Source organism: Nicotiana attenuata, unplaced genomic scaffold (genome assembly GCF_001879085.1).
Source record: "Nicotiana attenuata strain UT unplaced genomic scaffold, NIATTr2, whole genome shotgun sequence".
Taxonomy (NCBI): domain Eukaryota; kingdom Viridiplantae; phylum Streptophyta; class Magnoliopsida; order Solanales; family Solanaceae; genus Nicotiana; species Nicotiana attenuata.
The window spans coordinates 48,960-71,489 of record NW_017672673.1 but is presented as its reverse complement, the minus strand read 5'-3'; the positions used below and the strand labels follow the sequence as shown (position 1 = coordinate 71,489).

The 22,530-nt window shown below is 39.1% G+C and overlaps 1 protein-coding gene across 1 annotated transcript; it reads right to left on the bottom strand.

The window, feature by feature from the left end:
• Positions 1-341: 341 nt before the first annotated feature.
• Positions 342-3,727, bottom strand: LOC109214060 (alpha-1,4-glucan-protein synthase [UDP-forming] 2-like). The gene is made up of 5 exons (XM_019377938.1): positions 3,301-3,727; positions 1,850-2,100; positions 1,572-1,740; positions 1,042-1,385; positions 342-680 (listed from the first exon to the last, which is right to left on the bottom strand). Exons 1-5 carry the CDS (start codon positions 3,622-3,624, stop codon positions 674-676), a joined length of 1,095 nt encoding a protein of 364 aa, XP_019233483.1. The 5' UTR covers positions 3,625-3,727; the 3' UTR covers positions 342-673.
• Between the last annotated feature and the right edge of the window lie 18,803 nt (positions 3,728-22,530).

Below are 22,530 nucleotides of genomic sequence, written 5' to 3'. Positions count from 1 at the left end.
GCCAAAATATGGGCAAAATTTATGGCCAAACATGAGTTTTGAAAATAAATCCCAAATTTATTTTGGTAAAACTCATGGCCAAACGGGGCCTTAGATTTTAGCTAATTCTATAACTGAAATCTTTAGTTATCTCTTATTCATTAATTTTTTGAGTTTTCTATCTAGGATGATCTCACAAAGGGTAGAATTGTTACCAGAAGTCTTGGTCTATTCTAGGTCTAATCTGATATCAAACTACGCTTAACATTCAGTTGTAATATAACACTATGATTTTGATTTTTGGGGTTGAAGTTCCCAAAGGAAGGTTGGAACTCATAAAAAAGGAAATTGAGGTGTTGTGCTGGTCAAATTTCAATCCACTTATCATAAAAAGAGTTGAGGTTGGAGCCCTGCTATATTACAATTATTCAGAATCATCCAATCTCATTGACTCATAATGAGAACACGCATAAAATCTCCACCCCTCTAATTCGTAATCTTGAGACCAGTTTTTGTGTGTGTGTGTGTGTGTTTCACTCACCGCTTCTATGTGAATTTCATAGAAACATAACCAACCTCAAGTAACCAGTCCCAACTCTGAATAATACAGGAACAACACAGTAGGTTGATAGCCACCGCAATAGATAATAGGATGGCTAGGTACCGATAAGTTGCATCCTAAAGCTGCTTCAGTTTATAGGCTGCAATTTATCAGCATCGTATAAGCCCAGCACTTAGCATAAAAACACGCATATTTCAATAACTGAACTCATCCAGTGATGAACAAAGTAGCACATGGGAGATACCAAGAAGCTAGAGGGCATAAAAGTTTTTTCACTCAAAGGAATAAATATGGATAATCTGAACTCTCAAGTCTGGAATTAAATTCAACAAATAAATAATACAATCTCTGCAAGGGTAGCAAAAAGCTAGAGCCTAGAGTCTACATAAAAGTGAATCCTAGACCAAAATTAAACAAGTAAAATAGATAAATAAAAACTGTAACCAGCTCAACTCAATGCAAAATAAAACAAAGAGGACCATAAGCTAAATGGAACCTACTTTGCCGGGCCATTTGAGATGGATAGCTTAGCCAAGCCTTCCGTGGTGGGGTTGAGCTCATCCCAGGCTTCAATCCATGTAACCATGGCATCCGCTAGCTTGGTGAAATAAGGATCTACCTTGGAAAGTTTGTCCTTGACCTGTTTTGACAGTTCGATATAGCACTGCTGAACACTTGTGCAATCTTTAGGAAGAGTTGCAGACTGGAAAAATGGAATGATCTCTTCCTGCCAGTAGATGCCTTTGTACTCCTTTTTAAGGTTAACAAAAGGGTTGCTCGCTTTGCTGTGCCATATGTAAGGCAGACCAGTCTTGATACCCAGTCCCAAATGGTCACATATCACCTACAAAATACAATATTAGGATTCTTTCATTCAACCAAATTGCTTCAAGAAACCAAAAAAATGTCATCATAAGGTAATCTTTGGGTTTACGACGAAACCCCAAGAACAGATCTTATAGGGTATAATAAACTAACCAGTTTTCCATCTTAGTAAGCTAACATAATTGCAGAAAGAACAGATAATTACCTTGGTACACCAGCCGGCCCACATATCGTCGTAACGACCAATGGGCTGACCATCACCCATGAGCCCAAAGTACATTGCAGGTCCAATCAGCTCACGGTCGAATGCCAAATTCATTCCACACATGGGGAACAGAGTGCCTTTTGGAATTGTCATGACCGCATCTACGTATCTGAAAAAAGTAATAATATGAATGCTAATTAGATAAAGAAAGCTTTCTAAGTAACCACAACGACCAATTCAATAAGTTTTATAATTTGGCTTATCAAAAAAGTTCATGCCTCGTGTTCCTCTCACGTGGCTTGACAAGTTGAGTAGGTGCATCGTAGTCAGGGATGTTGAGCCAAAGACCATGAGAAACAGCTGTGGGAGCACCCTCGCGCATACTAAAAGGGTAGCCACGAACGAAATCTGCACCTTCTCTGTATGGATCATAGAGAGTGTTGAAGAAATGTGGAGTGGAAGGACAAAGGAGGTTCTTAATGTGTTGCTCAAGTGCATTGATATCTTTGCCAGATGGGTCTTTGGCAACCTGCGCATGATCATTGCAACAAGAGTTCAGCATGTAATCAAACAACTATCAAGATCAACTATAGATCAAGGCATTGGAGTAAGACAATCAAAATCACAATTTGTTTCAAAATATTTGACGAAGATCTAAGTTAAAGGGTAATTTTGACAAAGTTTTTCTTAACGGTATGCAAAAACCTGAAAAGACAGATAATATGGACACGTAGTAGGGTTTTCCCCTTAAATAAGCATGCAATGATTGGATAAATTAGTCAAAAGTGTGACAAAATTTCCAAATATATGAGCCTAAGATGGAAGGCTCCATCATTACTAGTAAAGCAGCCCTCAGATATGAAGTCATTATTTAAAAATGGATTTCATCATTGCCATGGGACCAAGTCAATCAACAAACAAAGATATCACATGAAAGCATTCAACTCTAAAAGGAAGTAACATGAAGTGGTGTAGCATAATTACATTAAAGGTTGCTACAGACAATAGAAAACAAATATAACCTCATCTCAGCCACTAGGTCATGTACCAAAACAGGGAGGGAAGACATTACAAGATCTGGCTCAAATGCATCAAAGCTCAAGTTGGTCACTTTATTTATAAACCAATACTACAACAACAACAACAAGGTATAATCCTACGTGTGGGGTCTGGGGAAGGGTGGTGTGTAGGCAGACCTTACCCCTACCCGATAGAGAGGTTGTTTCCTAAAGACCCTTGGCTTATTTATAAAACAATACAAGAAAAAGAAAAACTGAAACCTAATGGTGCAAAATTGTAATATACACTACTTAAATTAACAATGTCAGCCCAATTAACTTCATAGAAATAAATCCATAAACTTAGATTAGCTTAAAATTATAACCACATGAAAGTTGACCAAATTAAGAGATTTATGCTATCAAAAGGATCTGCAAACATCATATAACAGCAGATCAGCAGGTTCTAAATTGAAACCCAAAGGTCCAAATAAAGAATACCCAAATCTAACTTAATTAAAGAGATCCATATAAATTATAAAGCTGCTAAGAAAAATTTACCACCTTTACCCTTTCAAACCCCTAGACAAAACCCCGAGAGGGTACCAAACAAAACACAAAATTGACTCTTAAACCCCTAAAAATTCACCAAGATCCAATTTTTCTAGACACCCACAAAATAAAACCGAGTAATAATCACAAATAAAGAGTAAAATTAAGAAAATACTCACAAAGCAATCATCATCAATGGTGTAGATATACTTCTTCTTAGACACCATATAACCAAAGCACCTACAAGCAGAATCCTTAAAAGAGATACAAGAGGCTTTAGGACCAAGAATCCTGTTAATATCATTCCTATTATAAAGCTCATAATCAAATCCTTCAGGTACTTTAATGATCTTAGAAGGGTCACCATCTTGTACAATAATTAAATGGTATGGCTGAAAAAAGGGTCTCCACATCTCCAAGAAATCAAGATTTCTAATTGTTGGTATGACTATATCAAGCTCATCTTTCAACAATGGTGTTGGGGCCATTGATCCTCCTGCCATTGTACCTTTTGGATCTGAAGAAAGAATGAGAGAAAAGAAACGGTTCTAACAAAGAAATTGGGGAGATGTGTTGTATACTTATATAGAAAGAAGTAAAAGAACTTAAAGAAGGCAAGTTGTACTATAGTTTGACTTCGATGTATGTATGCCAATACTTCGGCGAGATTTTAGCGTCTTACCTTAGAAACGTGTCAACTGGCAAGAGAATATTACAATCTTTTACCATGAAAGAATACGAACTACGAAGTACTCCCTCCGTTTCATATTAAATGAGCTACTTTTCTTTTTAGTATGTTCTAAAATAAATGACACGTTTTTAAATTTGAAAATAATTCAACTTTGAACTTCTCATTTTACCTATTGTACCCTTAATGAAAAGCTTTTATAACCACACAAAAGTCATGGCCCCACAAAGCTTTACCCCTTAAGTTTTTAAGATCACAAATTTTAAAAGTCTTTCTTTTTTTCCTTAAACTTCGTGCCGAGTCAAACTACCTCATTTAATTTGAAACGGATGGAGTATTATTTTTTTTTTCAAACACCTTTTCAAAAATTCAAACTAAAGTCATTTTTAGTTCACAAAATAATAGAGTTTAGTTTATGCAAAATTTATTGTTAGGATCGAAAAAAGTCGGGTGTCATGCGAAAGCTAGTAAAGCAAACCTTCGAGGACGATAAATCAGACAACAAAAGAGAAATCTACCAAAAGAGACACAAACATTTAACGTGGTTCGGTCAACTGACCTACGTCCACGGCGGAGATGAGCAATCCACTATAATACAAAGAGATTACAAAATATCGAGAGAATAACCTCACGAAGAGACAAACACAAGTGACACACTAACGCTTGTCCCGTAAAGTTCTCCCCCTAAATAAGACTCTCAAGCCCTCTATGGCTACATTGTGGATGCTACTGAATGAGAAGGACGAATCTTCAATTTATAGAACTCCAAATCTTTTCCTACAAGAAAAGGGACTAGCCAAATATAGAACAATTATATTTTCCTTCTAGGAAAAGAAAAACTCAATTATGGTAAATATGTTGTCCTTTCCTTCATGAAGTAGGAAAACCAACTATGGTAAGAAAATCTGGACAAACACCTAACAATTCTCCTAATGTTTTATACTTCAATACCATAAAAGAGGGGGGATGATTTGTGTGGTACCCAATTTTTCGCTTAACTTGATTATAGAAGGACATGGTTCTTCTATGTGTTCCAACTAATACTGTTGCGAAATAATAAGTACAGAAATTAAAGAACACAAAGAGTTTACGTGAAAAACACCTGACTCAAAAGGTGAAAAACCCATGACCTACTTTCCAATAGGATTTTCCCAAACTCTCCACTAAAATCACTGAGCCAAAAACTGCATTTACAAAAACTCTTTTGTAAACCTAGGATTAACACTGTTGCGATAACTTCAAGTTAACTCTAACTTGAAAACTCTATGTACCTAATACAATTGCTTCTAGATAAGCTGAAAGGTACAATATGAAAACACCTACTACAATTGAACTAGAATAAAAGATAGACACTTGGAACTGGTTCTTCTATCTGGTTCAAGTAGCTTCAAGTTTGCACGCTTAAATCACACAAGAATTACTTGCACAATCGCCTTGCTATTTTACTCTCAATTCACGTTTTACTTCTATTTATATGTGTTACTTGTAAAAGAGAACAACACTGATATTTATGGAGTTAGTAAATAGAGATTGACTAGAATTCTGATGCTACTCTTCCATAGTGAAAGAGTTCTAGTTGAACTCATCCTCTATCTCTATCTGTTTCTTAAGCAGTGTTCTCTTTGTGTAAGGGGTGTTTATCCTTATTCAGTATGCAACCTTTTCGATCATGATCAGGAGATATCACTTCTAGTAAGTTAGGTTTATCTCCTTCACGTGCATCTCACATGCTTGAGTTGACCATATCTGTGCCTCACTAGGATGGACCTGGTCCATGTCTGAGTTCCTTTGTCAGTCTTCAAAACTCACCTTTACTTGGGCCAACAAATTCCCCCATTTTTGACGATGACAACTCTGTGCTTTTCACTCACTTAAGCCATGTCAGAACTCAGATTATTTATCAATGCAAAGTTAGAAATTTTTTACTTATCATCAAGGACCAGGTTCATTAGGTTATAAACATCACTTATTCAGAATATAAAGCACAATATCTCTTCCTCCTTTTGGCATCATCGAAAAGTTTCATAGACACAGTGTGATTCCTAGAATTTTAACAATTACTCATGGCCACTGGGGCAACTGCAAGAGCAATCATGGATTAATCATTAGTAATCACCAAGCATATTCAAACTATCAAGGAAATATAAATAATCAACAAGAGCAAAAATAGCAAACTTCGTTGATAGGGGATATGATTCTACCACAATTCACAAAAAGAAATAAGAACAGTCAAAACATGTGCAAAACAAGAAAAATCCCTAATTTGGGTCACTGAAAGGTCTAGACTAGGTTCAGGAAATGAAGCTAAAGATCTTAAGGTTTAGAAGAGCTGGAGGGTTGGGTTTTGGCTTGGAGAAGGTTCAGCATATTTTGAAGAATGCCATCATTCTTCTCCTTTTCCTTTGTGAGCTTAGTTCTGAGAGCATCTCTCTCAGATTCCACCTCCCCTAAACGAGCCTTCAGCCTAGCTATCTCAGCATCCTTTGCCCCACTCTCCTGCACCAGAGCTCTGACTTTGCTATTTATAGGTGTCTTCTTAGATGAACCAGGTTCATTGGAAATGGCAGTCACCTCATAGTCACAAGCAATCAAAGTGTTGATTCCAAAATGGTCTTTGCTTGTGGCCATCTCCCACTTCTTCAGTGGCACCTTACAATGATCCAGAACAGTAGTCAGAATAAATCCATAAGGGGTGGCATAGGCCTTGGAGCCATTGATAACCCTGTCCAATAGCTTGATAATAAATGCAGGCCAGTTGATCTGCCTTCCACTTTCAAGACACTCCATCAAAACCAAGTCCATATAGTTAGCAATGTTCCTTCTTTCCTGCCTAGGCAGTAAGCACTTATTGACAAATTCAAGCAGGACTTTGTGGCAGGGCTTCATTTTACTCTTATGCACAACCTTGGCCTCATTCACTTTTGTGACATCACAGAATTTCCTGGTGATTGTGAGGGTAGTAGGAAGGGAGTCCAGACTTGGCCATCTTTGCCTTGTGTAGTCATCATACCCTTCAGAGGGAATGTCAAGAATCTCACCCAGCTCCTTTGCATCAAAGGTCACTTGAACCCCTTTCACCTGGCTGGTAACTCTGCCATCCTTGGCTTCTGCATTTGCCATGAATTCAATGATCTCATTCCTTGCTAGCCTACCATCCAACTGAAGGACCATGTCCTTCCAGCCCTGAGCAGCTAGAGCATCAACCAATCGAACCATCCCTGGTTCCACCAAATCCTTCAAAAGTCTACCTTTCAAGATATTTCTTTTGCCAACTTGGCCAGCTTATCTTGTTCATGGTCAGATTCACCCTCTTCTTCATCACTCCAATCTTCATCCTCAGTAATTCTAACTTGCTTGGTTTTCACAGCAGACCTTGTCCTCTTGGCCAATGAAGGTTCAGCAGTCTTAGACACAGATGAAGACTTCTTGGAAGAAGTCTTGGTCTTTTTGGGCTTGGGGGTCTAAACCTCCACAGTTGTGTGTTATTCCTGATGGACCTGTTCCATCTCATCCACATCAACAGCCTCAGCAGGCTCTGCAACCTTAGCTTTCCCTTTATCCATCCTCTTCTTCTTGCTTTATGCCATAGCCTTTTGTAACTCACTCATACTTCTTGTGGCCCTTCCTTTTGGTAGGGGAATCTCAGCAGTTGTTAGAGAAGTAGCCTTTCTTTTCTTGGTATTCTTTGCAGTGCTGGGGGCTTTTGGTGTTGGGTTTCTCCTTTTCTTTGGATTATAGCTTGCACCCGCTTTCTTCAGAAGGTCTGCTAGGGTCTCCTCAATAGATGAACCAGGATCATCTGCTTGTGAACTGAGATTAACCAACACTTCAGCAGCCTCCCCTGAAGCACTTCCCCCTATTTTCTTGCTACCCTTTTCTACAGTTTCATGTTCAGCCCCATAGATAGCCGGTCTAACCATTTCAGAAGTGGGTGAGAAATCAGCCATTTCTTTCCCTTTTCCCCTCACATCACTACTTACACCATCACTCTCTTTTTCTTTTTCACTTTCATTTTTACCTCCTCTCCTTCTTTACTCAGGTGTTTTCACATTCATAACAGACCCAACCAGAACAAACCTATTATCTAAATTTTCAACTAGAACATAACGTACCTTAGAAGGGGGATTTTGAGCCTTCTCAGAATCAGAAGACCCAGTTCCTTCCCCCTCACTCATAGATTTAAAGGAGTCATCTGAGTTTTCAGAATCTTGGGCTTGGCTAGCCTTTAATTTTGCATTCAGCTTCTTTGAAAGGGCACCTGTAGCCATAGTTTTGCGAGCAAGCATCTTCACTCGTCTTCTCCTAGGTTGGGGGGTTGTGCTGGGTTGAGGAGGGGTGGAGGAATCAAAGAGGGTAGGTTGTGAAGGAGTACCTGGGTTATCTTGAGGGTTAGACATCTTGCTAATTCTGAAGGAGGATTTTTGAATTTGGATTTTGGAAGAGAGAAGAATAGAGAGCAGAAGAAATTCGACGGTTTTAGAGAATTATGAGATGGCAGTGATTGTGATGATGGGTTTTTAAATAGAGAGGTTTAATTAATGACTAGCAGCGGCTTTTTGTAGTCAATTAGAAGTCCAATCAACCTGAAATTTCAGGTTGAATGAGCGGTTAGGCTTCCCTAGATTCTAGGCATTATATGCGGCGAGGATTCTATTAGAGATGGAACTGGTTCAAACTTTAGAGGGATAAGTTTTTGTGGAGATTTTGAACATAGGTAGGACTCTGATCAAGAGTTAAATATTAATATTTCTAATTGTGCAGAGTGTAGAGAACATACCTCGTTATTCAGATGAACCAGTACTAATGAACCAGGTTCTTTACTAAGAATCCTCTTGATGATGCCTCAATTTACCAAAATAGAGAATGTGGCAGTTTACTAGAAAGAAGCATAGTCCTAGCCATATCTTCAAGAGTCATATTCTTTCTTTCAACTACTCTATTTTGTTGAGGAGTCCTAGGGGCAGAAAAATTATGATCTATACCATGCTCATCATAGAATTCAGCAAACTTAGCATTTTCAAGTTCAGTTCCATGATCAGGCCTAATTGATGCAAGTTGATTACCTAGTTGTTTTTGAGTTTTTCTAACAAAGGCAGTAAACATGTCAAATGCTTCATCCTTAGATGTCAAAAACAATGTCCAAGTAAACCTAGAATAATCATCAGCAAGCAACATCACATATTTCTTACCACCTCTGCTTAATGTTTTCATTGGACCACAGAGATCCATATGAACCAGTTCCATCGACCTAGTCGTGCTTAGCACTTTCTTGCTTTTAAAAGAGGATCTTACCTGCTTCCCCATTGCATAAACCTCACAAACTTTGTCTTCCTTAAACTTGATGTTAGGCAGCCCTATCACCAGATCCTTGGAGACTAATTTGTTGAGTTGACTTAGACTTGCATGTCCAAGTCTTTTGTGCCACAGGAGGGGATCACTATCCAATACACTTAAGCAGGTGAGTTCATTTTCTGAAAGAGTGGACAAATCTACAATGTATATATTGTTCACTCTTTTTTCCTGCAAAACAATCTTGTCAGTAGTAAGATTTATCACAAAATATTTGGTAGATGTGAATGCTACCAAGTTACCTCTGTCAAACAATTGTGATACACTGATCAAGCTATATTTCAAGCCATCTATCAGGTAGACATTCTCAATGGAAGTGAGTCTGTCTTACCTACCTTTCCAACCCCAATGATCTCACCTTTCTTACCATTTCCAAATGAGACATTACCTCCTTTGAGGTCCTCAAGTGAAAGGAACTGGTTCTTGCTTCCAGTCATATGCTTTGAGCAGCCACTATCCATGTACCATATTTGGCTTATCCCCTTCACTTTGACCTGCAAGAGAAAATCAGGGGTTAGTCTTAGGAACCCAAACTAGTTTGGGTCCCTTTCTATAGGCAAAAGGGTAAATTAAATTCTCTTTAGCCCATCCTGGCAGCCTATTTTTCCCTTGAACAAAGGTTTTGTTCTTTTGACTGACCTTTTCTTTTGCAATACATTCACTTTTAAAGTGACCAGTCTTACCATAATGTGTGCAGATTTTGTTCTCAGGAAGTGTGATGTACTTGCTTTTGGGATCCCACTTAGGTGCAGGGGTCCCTTAGCCAAGTCCTCTCTTATTGCTACTGTGATGTTCTTGTAGCCAGTATAGTGCATCAGAGGACTTATTCCATTTGCAAGTTCTGTCTAGTTCATGCTTAACCTTCCCTAGATCTTCTTTTACGACTCTTATTTGCTCATCCTTTTTGTACAACTCATCCTTCATTTTTCCTAAATTTTCTTCTAAGGTGAGGTGTATATGATCAGCTTTCTTTTTACCTGCTCCTAATTTCAATTTTAAATTTTCATATGTAAGCTCTAACATAGTGGTGTCAAGTTCAAGAACCCGATTCTTCAACTTAGTATTTTTACTATCACTTTCACTAGCCCTGAGTTCTAGATTCTTGCACTTAGCTTTCAAGATTACACATTCCTTAGACAATTGTTCTTTTTCATTGTTTATGACCTCAAACTCATCAATGAAATCTAGCAGTAACTCAGATAGCCTTTCTTTAGACAAAAATTTAATCTTGTCTTTGAGATGAATCGCACTTACCTCTTGTTCATCATCTAATTCTCCAATGGCCATAAGTGCTTGTTCATCTCCATCTTCATCTTCTGAATCCTCATCTGAGCTTTCTCCCCAGGTAGCAAACATAGCCTTCGTTGATCCTTTGTTCTTCTTGGGATGAACCTGTTCTTTCTTCCTGTTTCTTCTTTCAGCCCTTTCCTTCTTCCATTCAATTTCCCATTGAGGACATTTTTTGATCATGTGGTCAGTCCTACCACATTTGTAACAGCCCTCGTTGGTCTGTTTTTCATGGAACCTTGGTTTGTTGTAGGTTGCACCTATTGAAGAACCCTTTCCTCTCATTAGATACTTCTTGAAGTCCCTCGTGATCATAGTCATTTCATCTTCCTCTAGATCTGCACCTTCAGCGATTCTGAGAGCCAGGCTTCTTTCTTTCTTGGGAGCATCCATCTGCATTGTCTTCCTTCTCAGTTCATAGGGAGTGAGATTTCCAATCAACTTGTCCAACTTGAGAGTGGCAACGTTCTTCGATTCCTGAATAGCAGTGATCTTACTTTTCCAAGTAACTGGCAAAACCCTTGTCAGAATTTTCTCAACCTTGTCTTCTTCAAGGATAATCCTTCCAAGAGACTTAAGTTCATTTGTTAGTGTTGTGAACCTTGTATACATCTCTTGGATGGTTTCTCCTTCCTTCATAGTGAAATTCTCATATTGAGAATACAGCAGTGTTCCTTTTGATCTCTTCACTTGAGGAGTTCCTTCATGAGCCACTTGTAAAGTGTCCCAAATTTCCTTCAGTAGTACAACTTTGAATTCTATTGTATTCGTCTGGACATCCACACACTAGCCATTTCTTGGCCTTAGCATTCCTTTCCCACTTCTTCAAGTCCTCAACAGTGCAGTCAACTCTAGTCTTTGGCACATCCATTCCTTCAATATTTTTCTTTGTAGTGGCTAGGAGACCATCAGTAATAATGTCCCAGAGTTCATAGTCCTCTCCTATGATGTGATCTCTCATCCTGTTTTTCCACCAGGAATAGTACTGGTCATTAAAGAGTGGAGGCCTAGCAGTGGATTGTCCTTCCCAGTTTCCAAGTGGTGCACTCATCTTGATTTGTTCCTAAGGTGTTAATCTCTTTAATGATAACACCTGGCTCAAAAGGTGAAAAAACCACGACCTACTTTCCATTAGGATTTTCCCAAACTCTCCACTAAAATCATTGAGCCAAAAACTGCATTTACAAAAACTCTTTGTAAACCTAGGATTAACTCTAATCCCATTGTAGCACACTGCCTCAACTGTTGCGACAACTTCAAGTTAACTCTAACTTGAAAACTCTGAGTACCTAATACAATTGCTTCTAGATAAGCTAAAAGGTACAATATGAAAATACCTACTACAATTGAACTAGAATAAAAGATAGACACTTGGAACTGGTTCTTCTATCTGGTTCAAGTAGCTTCAGGTTTGCACGCTTGAATCACACACGAATTGCTTGCAAAATCGCCTTGCTATTTTACTCTCAATTCACGTTTTACTTCTCTTTATGTGTGTTACTTGTAAAAGAGAACAACACTGATATTTATGGAGTTAGTAAATAGAGATTGACTAGAATTCTGATGCTACTCTTCCATGGTCAAAGAGTTCTAGTTGAACTCATCCTCTAACTCTATCCGTTTCTTAAGTAGTGTTCTCTTTGTGTAAGGAGTCTTTCTCCTTATCCAATATGCAATCTTTTCGATCATGATCAGGAGATATCACTTCTGGTAAGTTAGGTTTATCTCTTTCACGTGCATCTCACATGCTTGAGTTGACCATATACGTGCCTCATTAGGATGGACATGGTCCATGTCTGAGTTCCTTTGTCAGTCTTCAAAACTCACCTCTACTTGGGCCAACATCTCCCCCTTGGGCTGAATTTTCTGACAAAAATAAACTTGATCCACCTTCTTCGCATAGCCTTCAACAGGGTCGCATCTCCAACTCTCCACCACAAAGTTTGTCTCAACGCGTAGCACATCGATCAAATCTCTCAGACAAAAATTACGGTTATCATCAAATATGTTATGGCTAGAACTGAACCCGCCAAGATGAACCTGTTATGAACCTCACTCTAATACCACTTGTTATGTCGAGGAAGAGGTAAACCCGAAAATAAAGAAGATAAAGAACACCAAATTTTAACGTGGAAAACCCTTCAAATCGAAGGTAAAAACCACGGGATCACAAAGATCCAAAAGGATCCACTATAACAATAAGAGGGTTACAAAAGTTCTCAAAATCGGCTACACAACAATTGCCAAACACGGAGCAACAATAGCAACAAGAGCAACAACTAATCAATTGAAGAAAGAGGAGAATCCACAAAAATGAAGCTGTTGTTCGAGGCTCGAAATTAGATTATACGGGCCTCGAAATCCGATCTCCACCATTCAAATCAAAGACCAAGATGTTATGAACACTCAGTCAAAATATCACCCCAATCCAATGGTTAACGAATTAGAAAACTTAATTTGAAGTTGGTGGTCGGAATAAAAATCTACAGCAAAACAAATACTTTTCTTCTCTCTTGATGAAAGCTCTCTCAAAAATCACTCTTATGTGCTTAAGTCTTTCAAAGACTTGTACCAATGAGCATAGAATAATTCTCCAAGGTTGTCCTATTTATAGATCGTGAGTGGTGCTTTCTCTTAGAGCCAAAACCACTCAAAATAGGAATAAACACCGAATCCAATTCCGAATAGAAATGAAAACCAAAAGAGAATAGGATTAGGCCATTGGGCCTTTGGCTAGACAACATGGGCATGTGCCCAACAAACTCCCCCTCCAGCTAAGAGGCCAAATGTGTCTTCAAGTAGAGGAACTATTGACAGGCTTCATGCCTGCCAATTTTCTGCAAAATTCATGTTTATCTACAACCACCATCTTTGTCAGCATATCCGGAGGATTTTCATCAGTGTGTGTCTTCTCAACCTCAAATAATTTCTCTTCCACGGCCATTCTTATCCAATGATACTTTCTATTTATATGTTTGGTCTTAGAATGAAAAGTGGAGTGCTTGGTGAGACAGATAGCGCTTTGATTATAGAAGAGGCAAACCCAAAAATAAAGAAGATAAAGAACACCAAATTTTAACGTGGAAACCCCTTCAAATCGAAGGTAAAAACCACGGGATTACAAAGATCCAAAAAGCACCACTATAACAATAAGAGGGTTACAAAAGTTCTCCAAATTGGCTACACAACAAGTGCCAAACACGGAGCAACAATAGCAACAAGAGCAACAACTAATCAATTGAATTATTACCTATCGTTTTATAATGTATTGCATTGTATTGTATCGTTTGATGGATATAATATTTAGATAGATTGTATCGTTTATTGTTATTAAATAATATTTTTGTTGTCTGATTTGACTATATCCCCTACTGTACTGTGACGGATAAGTTTACCAAAATGCCCTCACTAAATATTAAATTTTATCAAGAATTATGCATAAAAATAATTTAAGAAAACTTCTTTCTAATAATGTATTATGTAGCTTAGACACAAGAGCAAAACTTGAAGAAAAATGTTAACAATCATTAGCAAAAATACAGAACGATGGAGAGACAAAAAAGCGAACAAGATTTGGATATTTGCATCAAAAGAACCGCACAAACTAATTCTCAAAAAAAAATAGACGAAGATAAAGTAGGTCAATAGGCCGGAGAATTGGAGTTATTTTTTTTTAAAGTAAAAGGGCAAAATTTTATGGAGTAATAAGCAAGGGTATAATTGTAAGAAAATAGGAAACAATCACACTATACCAGATCGATTGTTTCATAAAATAGGACCTTTAATTGTTCTGGAACAATGGATTTAACGATACGATACAATAATTTTAAATAATATTATTTGAGATAACAAAACAATATAGTATGATACAATGGGTAATAATCATCCAAACAACCTGTTAATATGACCAGTTATAAATACAACCGGTTTACTTCAAAATTATTTACGTATACAGTATAAACGTTACATCTGTATGAATTTGTATAGAATTCTCTTTTTTTGGTTTCTCACCCGGTGTCCGGTACTCATATTGGGGCCCGACTAAATTCGGATTCGCGCCGGGAAGTCCCACATTGGGGGTAAAGCGCTCCCTAACAAAGGCGAATCCATACCCAGGGGCTCGAACTCGAGACCTCTGGTTAAGGATGAAGGAATACTTACTGTTTGGCTCAAAAGTTGTTACACTTTTTAAGCAAATCAATCAATATAGATGAAGGGGTAAATCATAGTCAATCATAACTAATACTGGATCAAAGAACAGAATCATAAAGATAGAAGATTGAATTAAAATGACACTTGGAATGTTTTATTGATTATGGAAATTTGGCCTGCCTCTCCTTGAAGAGGTTCAGGAGATTACAATCAAATTATCTCTTTATCCCTAGTTGAAGATGGAATCTCTCTCTTTTTGTCTAGGCTCGGTCTCTCTTTCGTGAAGTTCTCTCATTATTTCTTCTGTTCGTGGATCATGGAGAGCTCCCCCCCCGTCCGTAGGAAGTCGTTCTTCCGTCCTATTATTACGTCGTACGAACTTANGTGGACTTTGAAGATTATCGTGGAGAAGGATACCATCGAGCTTGACCGATATCAGTCNCGGGGTCACTCATACGTTTTACCCCTCGGGGGTTGGATGATAACATAGCCGGGATCTTCGAGCCAAGGGTTGGTCCAGGAACAGGGTCATAGACGAAGTTGCCGAAGCAGAGGTGAAGTATAACAAGCTGTGAATACAACCGGTTTACTTCAAAATTATTTACGTATACAGTATAAACGTTACATCTGTATGAATTTGTATAGAATTCTCTTTTTTTGGTTTCTCACCCGGTGTCCGGTACTCATATTGGGGCCCGACTAAATTCGGATTCGCGCCGGGAAGTCCCACATTGGGGGTAAAGCGCTCCCTAACAAAGGCGAATCCATACCCAGGGGCTCGAACTCGAGACCTCTGGTTAAGGATGAAGGAATACTTACTGTTTGGCTCAAAAGTTGTTACACTTTTTAAGCAAATCAATCAATATAGATGAAGGGGTAAATCATAGTCAATCATAACTAATACTGGATCAAAGAACAGAATCATAAAGATAGAAGATTGAATTAAAATGACACTTGGAATGTTTTATTGATTATGGAAATTTGGCCTGCCTCTCCTTGAAGAGGTTCAGGAGATTACAATCAAATTATCTCTTTATCCCTAGTTGAAGATGGAATCTCTCTCTTTTTGTCTAGGCTCGGTCTCTCTTTCGTGAAGTTCTCTCATTATTTCTTCTGTTCGTGGATCATGGAGAGCTCCCCCCCCCCCTTGAAGAGGTTCTTCTGCCCTCTATTTATAGTCGAGAACTTCTCGTGCTCATCATATTTTATTTAGGCCGGGTCGGGTATGTGACCTCCCCTCATGGAGAGGCCTCGACCTCGATGCTTATATTGTAAATAGCAGTAACTAGACGAAGTCGAGTTCGTTGGCTACTACTACAGGATGGTTGGGACGGTGTCATTGCCGCCGTGGTCGTATGGTCAGATTTTGACCAATACAGTTAGTCCCTCTGTTCGTCGCGGTCGTGTCTTACCGACCTCGGCGGACGGATAATGCTTGCGACGTAATCGTGGAGGGAGTTAGATTCGCATATTATTCTATGGTCGCGTCATAAATTTTGAAACTGCCCGGAGGCGTCTTTCTAATACTCTTATACCCTTACGACGGTTTCGAAACCGAAGTGACGGTTGATAAACGAAATGTCGCTTTGTACAAGCAGTCATAATGGCGCATGTTCTCGAGAAGCTGAATCGTTTCGCGCCCGGTCAGGTTCTGGTGGCGACCGTTGGTTTTCGTGCCCTGGAGAATCTGTGTCTTATAAATTGAAGGGGTTTGTCACTCGTTTCTCACATTTCATCGCTCATCTTCGAGAGAATTCCCAGAATATCTCCCTTTCTATTAGTTTGAACTCTTCTTTACTCCTTTGCTCGTAGCAATCTTTAGCTTTCTCACTTCTTCCTCAAAGTTCCTTCCTTCTCTTTTTGTGAGTTAAAGATGACAGGAACTTCTTCTCATGATAATCTTCCTGCTATCCCTCCGGCGGTTGAGGACCCTACTCCGGCAAACGGAGACGTAGACCCGACGGAGTGCGAAGATGTTCCTTCAGTAGAGGAAATTTTATCCCGCCCGGGGAGGGCAGTGGTGGATTTCAGCACCGATGGTAGTGCGGAGTAGGTAAATATTCCTCCCCTTATAGGGGAGATCGGAATAACGGATTTAAGGGAACGATGGGGTATTCCTGGTTATGTCGAGATGGTACCGGAAAGGAGAGAAGACAGGGTCCAGATCGACCGTCCCGGGTTCTGCTCGTTCTATGCTTACCCCTTCCTAGTGGGGTACACACTTCCGCTTCCAATGTTGGTGGTCGACTTCTGCCACTATTATGAGGTGTGTCCTGCCCAACTCTCTCCTTACCTGTACAAGTTGTTCCTCATGTTTATCAAGTACGCGGAGCTGGCCGGTCGGGAGGTCACTCTGAGACACGTGCTCAGCCTATTCGCTCCTCAAAAGATTTGTGACACTATGATCCATGCGCGTCCCCGAGGGTCGAAAGGTTTAGTGGTCAAGATGGACGACAGGACCAATCGTCATTTTTTTGATAAATTTTTCTATATACGGACCGAGCACCTCGTAACGGATCCATCTGGATTTCCAGAAGTGTGGAATTTTTCCCATAAGTCTTCGTCCTTGATTAGTAGAGTACCCACTTTGGCCTCGCTTTCTTTATATCTTATGTTGTAAATATTGATCTATTTCGATGCTTTGCAGCTGAGAAGTTACCCCCGCCTCCTCTGGAAGGGATTCGAGAATGGGTCGAGGCCATTCTTCCCCATACTGCGGGAGTTCGCACATGGTTGACGTTTCATGTGAGATTCGGACGTAGGCCTCTTACAGGTGAGGTAGCGCCCTTATTTTTACCCGTTCTTTTTTGTTTCGATCTTACCTTTCGAGTATTGCTTGCCGTGACCAGGGAGAGCTCGCAGAGTCAGAGCTCCTCAGTTAGCTTTCCGTCGGCCGGTCGCGTCCGCTCGTATCAGTGCAGTACCTGCGGCCCGTCCTTCATTGAGGGCAGTGTCGGTAGAATCTGCAGCCTTGGCCGCTCCGACCCAGACTATATCTCCGGATGAGGGCCCATCTGGTACCGTCTGTCCTCAGAACGACTCGCCATCGACCGGGGAGGAGGAAGGGTCGTTGAAGAGACGGAGGGTAGGGTTCGAGATGGCTCCCCCGACAGTGATCAACTTGGATTCACCCCCAGCGAACCCAGAGGAAGGTGTCGTTGCGGCGTCTACCGCTGAGGAGGAGCTGGTTGTCGGAGCCGCTCCCACCACTCGGAGCAAGAGAAATTCCGCTGCTGTAGCGACCCGATCAGGAGTTCCCGCAGCTGATGACGCAGGACATCTCGCTATAGCAGAGAATCGGACCCCTGACGCTGCCGTCGTGACCTCTAGTGTGCCGTTATCATCCTCGGCAGGAAGCGCCACACCATCGGCAGCGGAGAGGGGAAAGAGTGTAATGGTCGATGAATACGAGTTCGAGTCTGACTTGGACCCTGATGATGTTCGGATGTTCGAGGAGTGCATTTCCCACTCGGTAGTTCATGCGGAGGGGTCAGTCCGTTTCGTCGAGATCCCTGCTGTAGACATGTGATTTTTTACCCTCCCCAAGATTTTTCATATTTTAGCATGTAAATATTTAATGTAGGCCTAATATAGCTATTTCAACTATTTTTGACTTTTTTACTTTATTTTATTATCAGAAATGAAAATTACAAAAAATATTTTAGTTTATGTATTTGTCATAAATTTGAAAAAATGCAAAAAATAGTACCCTATTTTTATCTTTATATAATTTCGAAAATACAAAAATAGTTTCATGTTTAGTTTAATTAATTAGGATTAGTTTTGACATGGTGTAGTGTTTCTATCTTATTTTAAAAGGTATTGTGTAGTCTAGGGACCCTTCTAGACTCTTCTTTAGGACAAAAAATAAATAAAAAGATCCTAAGGACTTAACACAAAAAGCCTAGGGACTAATTGGCAAAATACACAAAATATAACCCTAATCCCTACCCCTATATAATAGTACCTACACCCTATACACAAAAAAAAACATCAGGAGCGCCGCAGAGAACAAATCAGACCCCTCATCAAACCATCTTCTTCAACAAATCGAACCGGCAAAAAATCAAGGAAGCAACTGCCGGAAACCAGTCCAAAAACGACCTTCCTCTCCATCGCCACCTTCTTCTTCTGCAACTCGCTGGTGACGAGCTCCTCTGTTTTCAGCCAGCGCCGGCTGCTGTCGAACACCATAAATGCTGGCGCGGACTCTGAACACCAAAACCGTCCTCCACCAGCCCACGATCTTAACTCCATCACCTCACGCCACAACTCGCTGGAAAACCAGCAGCAACAGCTATCATAACTGGCCGAAAATCTAGCAGAAACTTTGAGAATGAAACTGAGATGGATGTGACCTGAGTCGTTGTTCGACGTTGGTTCCAATTCGAGCCCTGTTGCCGTTCGAGGTTGAAAAGCGCAGTGACGTTTTCATTTCCGGTCCGTCGAGGGTCAGTAACTTTTCCGGTCGAGGTCAGTGTTGAGTCTCAAATTCATGTAAAGTTTCGTTTTGGCCTCACTCTTGACTGATATAGAACTTCTGAATTTCATAATGCATGTTGAATGAAGTAATGTTGTTAATGAGCATTTTGAGTTGATCTGCTTCATTTTTCATGAATGTTTGTTTTATAATAACGTATATCATCAGTAGTATATGCCTTAACTACTGATGTTTGGTTGTTCCTGTGAACTAGCTTTCGTTGTGTGGAATTTGAGATATACATTTACAGCACATAGTGCTATGCGTATATGCATAAATGTTCAGCTGGTCCTATTTTATTGTAAGAGCATGTAAAGCAAATAGAAATGACTTCTGATGTTGGAGGTGATATTACATGTTGGAATGCTCTTGTACATGCCACAACCAGTGATTTGTGCTGATTCATAAGATCTGTTGTTGCATCCATGTGTTTATTTTCACCTTAAGTTAGTCTTGAGTTTATTGTTTGCTGTATTGCCGAGTTTCCATCGCCGGATTTCTTGTCCCTCGATTAACTTTAAGTTGTTGTGGAAAGCTTTACTATAGAGCAAACTGCTCTCTCTCTCTCTCTCTCTCTCTCTCTTTATTATGCTTATTATCTTGCTAGTATAATCCTTTGGTGTGATATTTTGTTTTGTTCTTACGATGGAAAGCATGAGAAGTAGTTTATTAGTTCCTTTTAATTTGTTATTTTGGCCTTATCTCAATGTAGCTTCCACGCTCAATTCATATGCTGCTAAGTAATGTGATTATGTTTGTGATAGTCGTCCACGACTTTGGTTGAATTTTGATCTCGTTAATTAGTCAAGTATATTTGAATAAATAATTTGGGGTTGGATATAGGTTTGAACTTGGTTGACATCAATAGTTTATGGCCCTCAAGGATTTAGCTTGGAATTTCCTTTGAATAAATCGAGATGTGCCGTGCCGAACAAAATTCACAAAAATGCACGACCCTCATTTATTTTTGTTCAATCCTTAGAATTCGAGGCGTGCCATTTAGCAAATTTTCATGGCCCTCGCAAAGTTAAAAATGCGTAATTGTTATAAGCGCGTTATTTTAATAATATTACTTTCCTAAACTCGGGTGCGCATTTATGTGACCCAAATCCAAATATCAACGATGTTAAAATATGTCAAAAACCGCGGGTGCATTTATGTGACGTGGTTCAAGACGTATTTTAATGACGTTGCAATTCTCTTTAAAAATAATAATAAAAGTGGCTGAAAGCTAAAAATTGCACATAGGTAATTATTTAAAATCAGATAATTAAGCCAAATATAATAGTTGAGCGACCGTGCTAGAACCACGGAACTCGGGAATGCCTAACACCTTCTCCCGGGTTAACAGAATTCCTTACTCGGATTTCTGGTGCGCGGACTGTTAAACAGAGTCAATCTTTTCCTCGATTCGGGATTCTAAACCGGTGACTTGGGACACCATAAATCTCCCAAGTGGCGACCTCTGTATCTTTTAATAATAATCCCGTTTCGATTGTCACTTCAAGTTGGAAATAACTCCCTTTATTACACCCTTTTCGGGGGTGTAGTGAAAAAAGAAGGTGTGACAGCTCTGGCGACTCTGCTGGGGACACAAACCCAGAACTTCGGTTCAGGGTTTAAGAATTCGAGCTTAGAATAATTGTTATGTTTGGCTTTATCTGATTTTCCTACATGTTTCCTGCTAAATGTGCTAAATGCTTTACCGCTTTGATATTATCTGAACTGTATATAAACTGTGCCGAAACCCTTATCTTCTTACCTCCGGGGATGTGCTTACTGGTTGAGACTCCCTATTCTGTTAGTGTCATACCCTGAAATAAGAAAGAGGCTCGGACAAGTTACTAAGCCGGACGATCTTGCGGGTCCCCGGTACGTAGCCCCCTCCTCGACTCGAGTTGTCCGCTCGGGTACACAGTCTAGAACAAATACCCAGGTTTTGAACCTAGAATAACTCAGCCTCATGCCGGATCCCTAGTAGGAACGTTTGTTTGCATCACGTGCATTTGACTTTGGGGACTCAACACAGGGGTTGGGTCCGTCTAGGACAGGTGCACCCTAAATAATATACCATCTTGATGCATCCTATGTGCTACATGTTGCATTTATTCAAGGGTAAAGGGGTCATTTAGCGGACCAATGATAGCTGAGGGCAAATGAAAAATGAAAAAAATGGAAAAAAAGAGAAAAAAGAAAAAGAGAGGGTGAAGTGTGAAAATAAAGCAAGTAGATCCAATTATGTCTTTTGCCACTTTTTGTTAAGAAAAAAAGAGTTTGAAAAATTCAAAAGATTTTGCACCTTTTCACCATTTTCCAAAAATTAAAAAAAATAAAAAAAATGGTAAAAGAAAATCCAAAAAAAAGAAGAGAGTTTGCATGTTTCATCATTTTCAAGGAAAAGACAAAAAAAATATTTTCTCTAAGTTAGTTGTTTGTTTTTAATTTTTTCCGTATTCAATTTGCCCGAACTACGCATACCTGATTCTCGTCTTTCGGGGCGTGATACGTAGGCAACCCACATAGGGTCCGGTCTTCCTAGTAAGCTTAGGTTTTTGGCTTTGCGGGGTCTTAGCCAAATTTTACACTTCTAGCCACCTTTTGGCTAAATAAGTCATTTTGCAAGAATAACCGCAACCATGTCTTGCATGTGTCTAATAGAGAATGTTATTGTCTCACATAATATTGGTTTAAGTTTTCTCATACAGGTGTGAATTTACTAACCGGAGTTTGAGCAGGACAGATACACCAGGACCACTGCATTCAGGAGTTGCTTAAGGAGATTTATTTTTATTTTTATTTTTAGTTATTTTGAGTATGTTTTTTTATGTTGTCTTTTACTTTCTAGTTTTGTACAATAATGTCAAGTTTTTTGTTATTTTGTAAAGGCATGGTGTAACTCAAAAATCCAAAAAAAAAAAGAAAAAGATGTTGCATTTTATATTTCCGTTATAAGTTTTCTTTAGAATACTAATTCTAGAAATGAAAAAAATTGAGGTTGTTTCTCCTTTAGGTAATTAATATCTAGGACTTAAATGAATTATTTTTATGTTTCCTTTAGTATATTAGGACCAAAATTCAAAAAAAAGAAGAGAATTTTCTTTTAGTACTTCTTTAAAGCTTTCCTTAAGGTGTTAATTTCAAAACCCAAAAAGATTTTCTTTTGAGGTGTTTCTTTGGAAAATTAGTGAAAAAAAAATTCTTTTTATTTTCATTAGAACTTTAAGATATTGTACATAGAAAATAAAAATAGTTTATCTTTTGTTTATCATTAGAATTCCTGCTTTAGGCAATCAAAATTAAAATTAAAAAAAAAAGTATTTGTATTATCTTTTTCATTGCTTGTTTCGAAATCTTGCGTCAGGATATCAAATGAAAATTCGAAATGTTTTTCTTTGTTTTATTGTTCGGACTTCATTTCAGAAAAAAGAATCAAAAAATATTTTCTTCGTGTAG